This window comes from Octopus bimaculoides, chromosome 8 (genome assembly GCF_001194135.2).
Source record: "Octopus bimaculoides isolate UCB-OBI-ISO-001 chromosome 8, ASM119413v2, whole genome shotgun sequence".
Classification (NCBI taxonomy): domain Eukaryota; kingdom Metazoa; phylum Mollusca; class Cephalopoda; order Octopoda; family Octopodidae; genus Octopus; species Octopus bimaculoides.
Window position 1 is genome coordinate 55,419,201 of NC_068988.1, and position 9,371 is coordinate 55,428,571.

General features: G+C 37.8%; 1 protein-coding gene across 1 annotated transcript in view; it reads left to right on the forward strand.

Annotated features, from left to right (window-relative positions):
- Positions 1-9,371, forward strand: part of LOC106876216 (uncharacterized) — a 105,688-nt gene that overhangs the window by 4,141 nt on the left and 92,176 nt on the right. Inside the window, exon 2 of the mRNA XM_014924684.2 lies at positions 4,638-4,673. Coding sequence (XP_014780170.1) covers positions 4,638-4,673 — 36 coding nt within the window. The remainder of the gene's footprint in view (positions 1-4,637; positions 4,674-9,371) is intronic.

Genomic DNA, 9,371 nt, shown 5'->3' on the forward strand with positions numbered 1-9,371 from the left:
ATCGGTCGTAAGTCGGACAGGTCGTAAATCGACGACGACCTGTCTATTTATAGGCGCAGGCGTGACTGTGTGGTAAGAAGCTTGCTTCGTCTTCTGCTATAGCCGACCAAAGCCTTGTGAGTAGATTTGGTAGACGGAAACTGAAAGAAGCCTGTCGTGTATATATATATATATATATATATGTGTGTGAGTGTGTTTGTGTATGTGTGTGTGTGTGTGTGTGTGTGTGTGTGCGTGTGTGTATCTACGTGTGTGTCTTTGTGTCTATGCCCTCCCATCACTGGTTTCAATAGGTGTTGGTGTGTCTACGTTCCCGCAACACAGCGGTTTGGTAAAAAGTCCGATAAAATAAATACTAGGCATAAGAAATAAGCCCTAGAGTAGATTTGTTCGACCAAATCTCCTTCAAGGCGGTGCTCCAGCATGGCCACAGCCAAATCACTGAAACAGGTAAAAGAATAAAAAATTAAGAACACACACACAGACGACCGGTTTTTACACAGTGATCGTCAACCAAATTCATTCACAAGACATTAGTTGGTCATGGACCATTGCATAAAACGCTTGTCCAAGGTGCTGTGAAGTAAGACTGAGTCCAAACCGTCCCGTTGCAATGTGAGCTTCTTAACCAAACAACCATGGCTGCGCGTATATAATGGAATATATATTCAAATATTACAATATTTTAACTATCTTTGATGAAAAATTGATTAAAGTTATCATTATAACCAGGAGGATGTGGAGACATTCATCAATTGCTGCACTGTTTTTCTCTTCAAACATCTCATCGGTGATTATTTATTGTATCTTTCATATCTGTAGGAAATGTGTTGATTCTTCTTGTTAAGAACATAAAAAAAAACCCTAGCTAATTCATAGAATTTATCTGTTTTTTTAAAAATCTCTTAAACGCTTCTGTAATTATTTTGTAGTGGAGGCGCAATGGCCCAGTGGTCAGAGCAGCGGACTCGCGGTCATAGGATCGCGGTTTCGATTCCCAGACCGGGCGTTGTGAGTGTTTATTGAGCGAAAACACCTAAAGCTCCACGAGGCTCCGGCAGGGGATGGTGGCGAACCCTGCTGTACTCATTCACCACAACTTTTTCTCACTCTTACTTCCTTTTTCTGTTGTGCCTGTAATTCAAAGGGTCAGCCGTGTCACGCTGAATATCCCCGAGAACTACGTTAAGGGTACACGTGTCTGTGGAGTGCTCAGCCACTTGCACGTTAATTTCACGAGCAGGCTGTTCCGTTGATCGGATCAACTGGAACCCTCGACGTCGTAAGCGACTGAGTGCCAACAACAACAAATTATTTTGTAGTAATTTTCCACTTGGAATAGAATCCTTCCCTTATGTGTACGCAGAAAGTGCTTCATATAATGCGTCATTACATTATATAATACATTATATAGTACAGAAGGGCTTATTTCAATCAGTACTGCAAGTGTAATCAAATATACCAGAGAAATCATACGAAAATGTCTAACAATTTCTTTGCAACATTCTCTATTACTTTTGTTACATTGTATTCGATTACATAGGCAGTCCTGGCCAAAACATTTGACTACAATATAATCTATGTGTGTGGTTCTCAGAGTCCAAGGTCACATTTCTCGTCTTGTGAGCATTTTTTCACCATTATACTTTTACTGTGTCAGTTATTGAAATAATTTATGAAAGTAAATTGATTGATTAACTGCAATCAAATGAAAAAAAAAAGATAATATAGAATATTATTCCGTGTTATAAAATAAAAACAAAAATCATATTATCAATTAGTATGAAATATTGGTTCCAAACTTTGGCAAAAGGCCAGTAATTTCGTGTAAGGAGCAAAATCGATTATATCAACCCAGTACACAACTGGTACTTATTTATTTCATCGACCACCAAAAGGATGAAAGGCAAAGTCGATCACGGCGGAATTTGAACTCAGAACGTAAAGACGGACGAAATGGAATTAAACATTTTCCCTGGCGTGCACTAAACATTTTCCTTGCCAGCTCACAGTCTTAATAATATGAAATAGTATGTTATAAAATATAATATAAAAAGAAATAAATCTTATTTCAATGTATTATAAAACTTCCAAATGATATAATATCGAATATGTTTTTAGGAAGGCCAAAAGCGCTTTATTAAATGCCAACAAAAGAAAAAAACAAACAAAAGAAACACACACACACAAAGATAATAATAGATTGCTCCCAACTAAGATCTTCCGTTTGATTTTATGACAACTTTGGTCTGTGAGGAGAAGAACTAAACTTGAAAACCAAGGAACAAATCCAGTTAGTTTTTCTTGAAGGTAGCTACATTCACAAATATTGAGACGTCTTTGTTTTTTCATCAGTACGTCCAGAACAGCACCGAAGGCACATTCAACCACATAGGTATATTTTTGAGAGGGGTAAAAGCACTTACAGAGTCTATATATCACATTTCGATGTGCAGGTTTTTTAAAACCACAACAAATAAATTGTCCTCGACGACAGTTTTTTTTTTAAATACTAATTTTTGATTGCCATTATTGTTGTACATATTGGCATTTAATTTGGTATATAGCTCGGAGATCCTGGGGTCTCCCCAAGATTCTTATTGCTACAACACATCCTTTGTTGTATTTCTTTATTTCGTTTATTCTTTCAACTTTATACATATTTTATATAATTTTATCTGGGGCGGCCTCATAAATATTCGTCAGTTTAAGCGTGTATCCAAAGCTATGTAGATGAAATCAACCCAATATGGTTTAATGTATGATCTCACACAAAGATCTGTAGCAGAGGACATCAAATGATTTAGATTCCGAACAGCTCAACTTTATTTGTAATCCTCCACCGTATTCCATGTCACTTAGGTTTAAGCTGTGACTTCAATCAATCCCTGCAATCCAACCGCTTATAGGTTCCCGCAATATACGTGTAGTGAAACTAACACCTCGATCGCCATTATATACAAAATCATCTATCGCCATGATATATAAACAAGCGCGGGCGTAGCGGAGAGCAGCATATTGTATCCCTCACGTGACTAATTATTATTTGAAGCGGCAACTGCTTCGTACCGTTCCCGCCAGAACGCAAACTGACCAATCAGTGGCCCTTAATAAGGTCACGTGATGGTGTTTTTCAGATGCTCTCTGGAGCCCCTATTTTGCTTTAAATAGACTAAATTATACCCGGCAAATTCGTCTCGGTTCAGATCTCTTAGAGACCTGTTCCGTGTACCACACAGCAGCAGCAGCCAGCGACAACAACCAACAGCTTCGTACAACTACGACTACCAGCATCGCCGCCAGCGTCAACACCACTTCAACTACGAACTACAAGATTCGCCACCATCGTCAACATGACTTATACGTACACCAGCTAACTTCTAACTCTGTTTGTGCGATTCGCCTTCGCCACGATAGACAACAGACAAGAACCTAGCCTGCGACGAACATCTGTATTCCAGAACCCGGCTCGGCATAGAAGCCCTAGCATCACGACGAGTGATCGCTCTGCCACACACGCCTCAACTTCTTACATACAGACTGTTACTATTGTGTACTCTAAGAACTGGCAAATTCTTATATGTGTTACTGACTCTTTTTATATCTGCTGTATATCGCGCATACACTTACATGTATCACTTACACACACTCTTTTCTTTATACGACGGCCTGTCTTTTATTATGTTTTCATTATGTCGCATTCACACTCACACACAGACATACATTTTAATGTCACAATAAATATTTCTGTTATTCAATCTCTATCGGTTGTGTTCTATCGTCTTCCTTACTGGTCATTTACGAATTCACTATGTTATCGAAGTATAACATATTTATATCATCTTTGATATATCTTGTATTCGACCGTGTGACGCGTTTAAAGAAAGGAGCCCTGTTTTTCCATTCGTCACCATTTCTCCTTTTGGGTTCGCACGGTCGTTCTTACATACGTGTAACACGTTAGTAAGGTTTATTTGTGTTTTAGAACATAAGTTATTGTTACATTCATATAGAGGTGTTCATGCAATACAAGCAAAAGAAATATTCGGATGAAACAACTTACGCGACACAGGAAGTCTTTGTTTGAAATTTTCAACATTTGGTCACTGTACTGTGGTGAGTCTTCTTCAATTGGCCAAGGTTGAATATGTAGCTGCGAAAACAGTTATGAAGAGAGTGAACGCCAATGGGAAACTGACTCATTTTGAAGGTGTGAGAGTGGAGAACGTCATGGCAGCTTGGAGGTCTCAACACTCTGCAAAATTTCTGTGTTCAGGGAAAGTCTAGACGAGCCACCAAACTATCACGTGAACAACAGCCGTTGATTGGATAACAAATGAGTTTGCGCAGTTGTTATCCATTGTGATTTCAAGGCGGCAAGACGTGGATCGAATCCAACTGCTACTTATGTTTTGTCCAAATAGTTTCTTTCTAAGCATATTCAAATCCATTTTAGCTGAAAAAAACACCAAAAGTGAAATTTCAACGATCGCTAACTAAAATTCCACCCAAAATATATCAGAAATAAGCTGTATTTATTGCAGATCTCATATATTAATGTTTCGTTCATTGTACACACACACACACACATATATATATATATATCTAACTTAATTTTAACGTTGTTTATCTTGCAGGACAAGTCTCGGCCTCTTGTGCACCCTGTAAAAACAGTAAGTAATTCGTATTTATTTATATGTCAATGTTTGGTTTTACTCAACTTGCTCATGAAAATATGCATATAAGTTTTTATGTTTTACACGTGATATCTGGAACAAGTCATTGCTTTTTATAATTACCTTCATTGTCAAAGTAATTATGTTATTTTAATATCAAGATAACTTTCTGTTTTGTTCGAGTCCATCAAATTGCCATATATGGTAGTAGTTTTGACGATAGGTTGCAGTTTACGTAAACATGTTATAGCGTATAGACAGACAGTAATTGTCTGAGTAGGACAACCAGAAACTGTCTGTTAACATAAGATCAAGGACAAAATTACTTATATTCTTAAAATTGGCTTGTATGATAGTGATGCATAGGTCTTATATTGCAAACAAGAACAACGGTTCAACATTATACCTTTCTGTGATTGTAAGAAATGCTTGTCGCCATCTGGAACCACATATTGCAATCTCAATTACTCAAAATAACCGCCAATTAAATGTGCGACTACTATTGTTAAGAAATTAGCACTCAACTCATTTGGTTGAAGTTACGCTCAGTTGCATATTATTTGAAAGTAGAACAGTTTTACATTGTCAGATGTTGGAAGGATGAAGAGAATTTAAAAATTTCTCTTAAATTCTCTTCATTCTGTTTCCGAACATCTGATGAGAAAGATGTGATCTACGCCAACGGAATTATAAGTAATATGAACGTAAGTCAAACTGTAATCAACATATATATCTTAAAGATCTGAACAGCATTTGTCGTCATATGTAACCATAGACTTTTGCCAAAAAGCATATTTATGGCAGTAGTTGTCAAACAGTACACCGAGAGGCACTAGTTCTTCGTAAACGGTAATCTGAGTGAGTCGCATAATTTCAAAAAGTATAATTTCAGATTCTTGGGAAATTTAAATTAACACTTGAGTGTCTTAAAAAAAGAAGCGTTTTGTTAATAATTTTGCTTCACATGCGTTTGATTAATATAACAAGGTAAGTAATGTGGGTAATTCTTTCAGAATTTTGAACTATAATTTCGAAGTAATGTGTACTAGTTTTTTATATTTGATTTTAAAATCCACACAGAGTAAAAAGAGTATTGCGAAACATAGCTGGAACATAAATTTGAAGATGTCTACGAGAGCGACCTTAAAGCTTGGAGTATTAACTCATAAGGGGAGGAGAATGGGAAAAGAAAGTGAGTTCAAAGGAGAGAAAGAAGAGAGAGTAGAGGGGAACAGAGGAAGGAAGAGAGAGAAGAGAAAGAGAGAATAAGTGGGGGAAAGAGACTTTTGGTGGTTAGCAATCTGGATAGGATTAACTGAAACGTGGGTGTGTGCGTGCGCACGCGCGTGTGTGTGAATATCCATATGTATCAAATGCATGTAAAAATAGATTACATCGATTTAAGAGTCATGAACACTAATGTAGCTAGAATGTGTGCCGCTCGGGGCGGCCCTTCTGTTTACCGTCCCCGGACCCCCCCCCCCCCAAAAAAAACACGTACTGCCTACAGCAGACCCAAAAGTGGCGCCCGGGGCGCGAAATTTTTTTCCCACGAGAGTTTCCACGAGAGTTCCAGCATACAGCCAATCAGAGCTCATCTTGAAAATCCACATACTGTGTACTGCTACAGTACAGCCAGTCAGGTATAGAATGGTGTATGCCACTCTGTGAATACAGCATAGCAAGTCTCACACAAGCACCGCATTCCCTCCCTCCACCATTCTCATAGATCAATTGAGCACCATTTCTATATGGAGCTAACATTAGGTACCTATGCTCAGACTGAGATTACTGATACTGCATGTACCCATTGATATATGCAAGGAGGGCGCAATACGACACAACGCCATATTGATTACGATGTTTCCAGATCAACACCAACATTTCAAATTAGGAATGTACAAAATCAGTCAACAAATTAGGAAACTACATTCATTTGCATTTTCTAGTAAATTACGCAAATTGGCAACACTTATGGCATCATCGGTGAGCAACTCTCCATTCACTTTATACATTAAATTTCACTTTTGTCGCCCCTATTAACCCGTTTAGAACAGTTGGCATTTGCTATAACGCACATCTTCCACTGAACTCAACCAGAGCATTTTCCTGACTAGGTGGACACTAGTTTGATAGCTCAACTCTGATTGGCTGTATGCAAATGAGTTCATAACTGGGGTCCGGAACTCTCATGGGAAAAAAAATTTCGCGCCCGTAATCATGTGTAACTTCAGCGGAGTTGGGATCTGCAAATTAGTGACCTGTGCAGTTTAGATACCCGTAAAAAATAGAGATAAACCTCTCCAGCATACAGTTATACTGAGACGACAGGCTATTAGTCTCCCCACAACATGAGGAAATTTAATTAGCATATTTTAGGAATTTAATTTAATCCTAAAACTGTATCAGCTTTAAAATGTCATTTGTTTTAGACTTTACATTAGACTTAACTATAAGCAAATATTACACTCACAGAAAGGTCAATGATGACGTAGTTTAAATAAACAACTTAGCAACATTATTATCCAGCTTGTCCATATTTAAGAATATGTTCAATAGAGCTGCGACCTATAATAAAGGTGTGTTAATAAGAAGCGGCTAACATGGACCACCTCTTCCACTGGGAAGCAGTGGTCTATATTTGTATGGTCTCTATACTTTGACCTGTCCAGCATGGAAGTCTCTGCTTGGAGCTTTCGCTAGCTACCACACCGCAACAAGGACTGGTCATTGTGGTGGATTTTATATTACGCTTCCATCTATTTTAGATTGCCATATTTTTTTGTGGGTATAGCAACACATCGGTGAAACAAACTGAAGACAATTTGGTTCCGTCACTTTTTGCTGCAAAATGTTTTTTTTTTCCCTCTTGTACTTTTTGAGCACGTTTTTGCTACGAATCAAAGCTCTCGTAAAGATGCTAAGATTGTCTTTACTAACAAGCTGAAATTGATATCTATTTGCATTAAGAACTTGATGTGAATCGAAACAAGCTGCATGACGAAAGATGCGGTATGCTATTAATTAACAAACCACTGGACTTAGCGACAACCAACTATGAAGAAACTTGCCACAACATTTGGAGAACCCGGTAATCAGTGAGGTTATTTCGAAGTCGGCAAACATGTAGTGGAGATTCGCTCGCCAATTTTTACTGTGAGACCATCATTTTCTTTTTTGGATTAAATTTACTCAGAGTTCTGTTACTGCTTTTCGGCTGGAAACTATAACATCATGAAGTGTCTTCTTGTCACCCAACAAAAGGAGTAGTTTCTCAACATCGATACACTCTTATTAATGATAGTTGAAGTAGAATGATCTGAAAGCAAAGTGTTACAGTACAAAGCGTTTCATTTGGGTGGTTTTCACGTATTTTGAACTCACTGGCTTAATTACTCGAGCTTTTGCTTGCCTGCTGAATGTCTACTCTGAACTCTTCAGAACGGTTTCAAATCACAGTAATGCTACCTGTAAAGCTGTACGGATTGTCATGCTGTTAATTCAAGCTGCAGATGATAAAAAACTTATAAGCAGAACTCAGTGGACGATTGAGCTACAATTGCTGTGAATAGACAATGCCCCGTAAATCCGAATCTTCAGGAATTCACCCCTCGTTTCATAGACAAGCGCCGAAATTTGAGAACTGTCGTTGTGTAGGTTGTGATAGTCATACAATAGACGTGGCAATCTATCAAACTTTATTCTTTTTGTTTACTTTATTTATTGGAATTTTCCACTGTCAAATTCGTTTTCTTTCATGTAACTTTGCAATAAAACTAGGAACTGACGCTGAATTTAATTTATTATATATAAAATTAACTCCACAATATTACATAAAAACTTTACCCGTCAATTGTCGAATTATATTTATTTATTTAATGTAACTTTGCAATCAAACTGAAAAGTGACTTTGAATTTGATATTTTACACAAAACAACACGTAATATTTTTTATGTCTGGCCTCATAGTTTTGTAGCATGTCTGTATTAGCATTTGTTCAAAACATGCATTTTGACTTCAAGGTAGGCTCAAACGACACTCAGTTTACAGCTCTTCTCGGTCTCTGAGTGGCTGGATTAATAAGCTCCCTTGAACAGATGTTCTCTGCTACGTCCTATTGTCACTTATATAATGTAGCCTGTCGCCATATTCAGTGGAGTTCCTTTGAGTTCCTGGTCTCGCTCTTCTAAAGGACTCCCAGTGTGCAGTTTTGTTCTATCGCGTTAACGCTGGCCTCTCTCACACGAGAACATTCTTTTTCCACGTGCACCAGCAGAATAGACGTGTAGTGAAACCTCTCTCTCGGGCATTCAATCATAAATGATAACGAAGCTGCTGTAAGGACGACCGTGCGAACTCAAAAAGGAGATATGGTGACGAATGGAAGAATCAGAGGACTCCTTTTATTTAAACGTGTCACACGGTCGAATACAAAATAATATATCAAAGATGATATACATGATATGTTATGCTACGATAACATAGATGACCAGTAATGAAAGACCACAACCGTATTAGATGAATAACAGAGATATTTATTGTAGCGTTAAAGATGTATGTCTGTGTGTGAGTGTGAATGCGACATATAATAACATAATCAAAGACAGGCCGTCATACAAAGAAAAGTATGTATGTGAGTGATACATGTGTGTGTATGTGAGTTATTACAGCAGATAGAAAGAGAGTCAATAACAC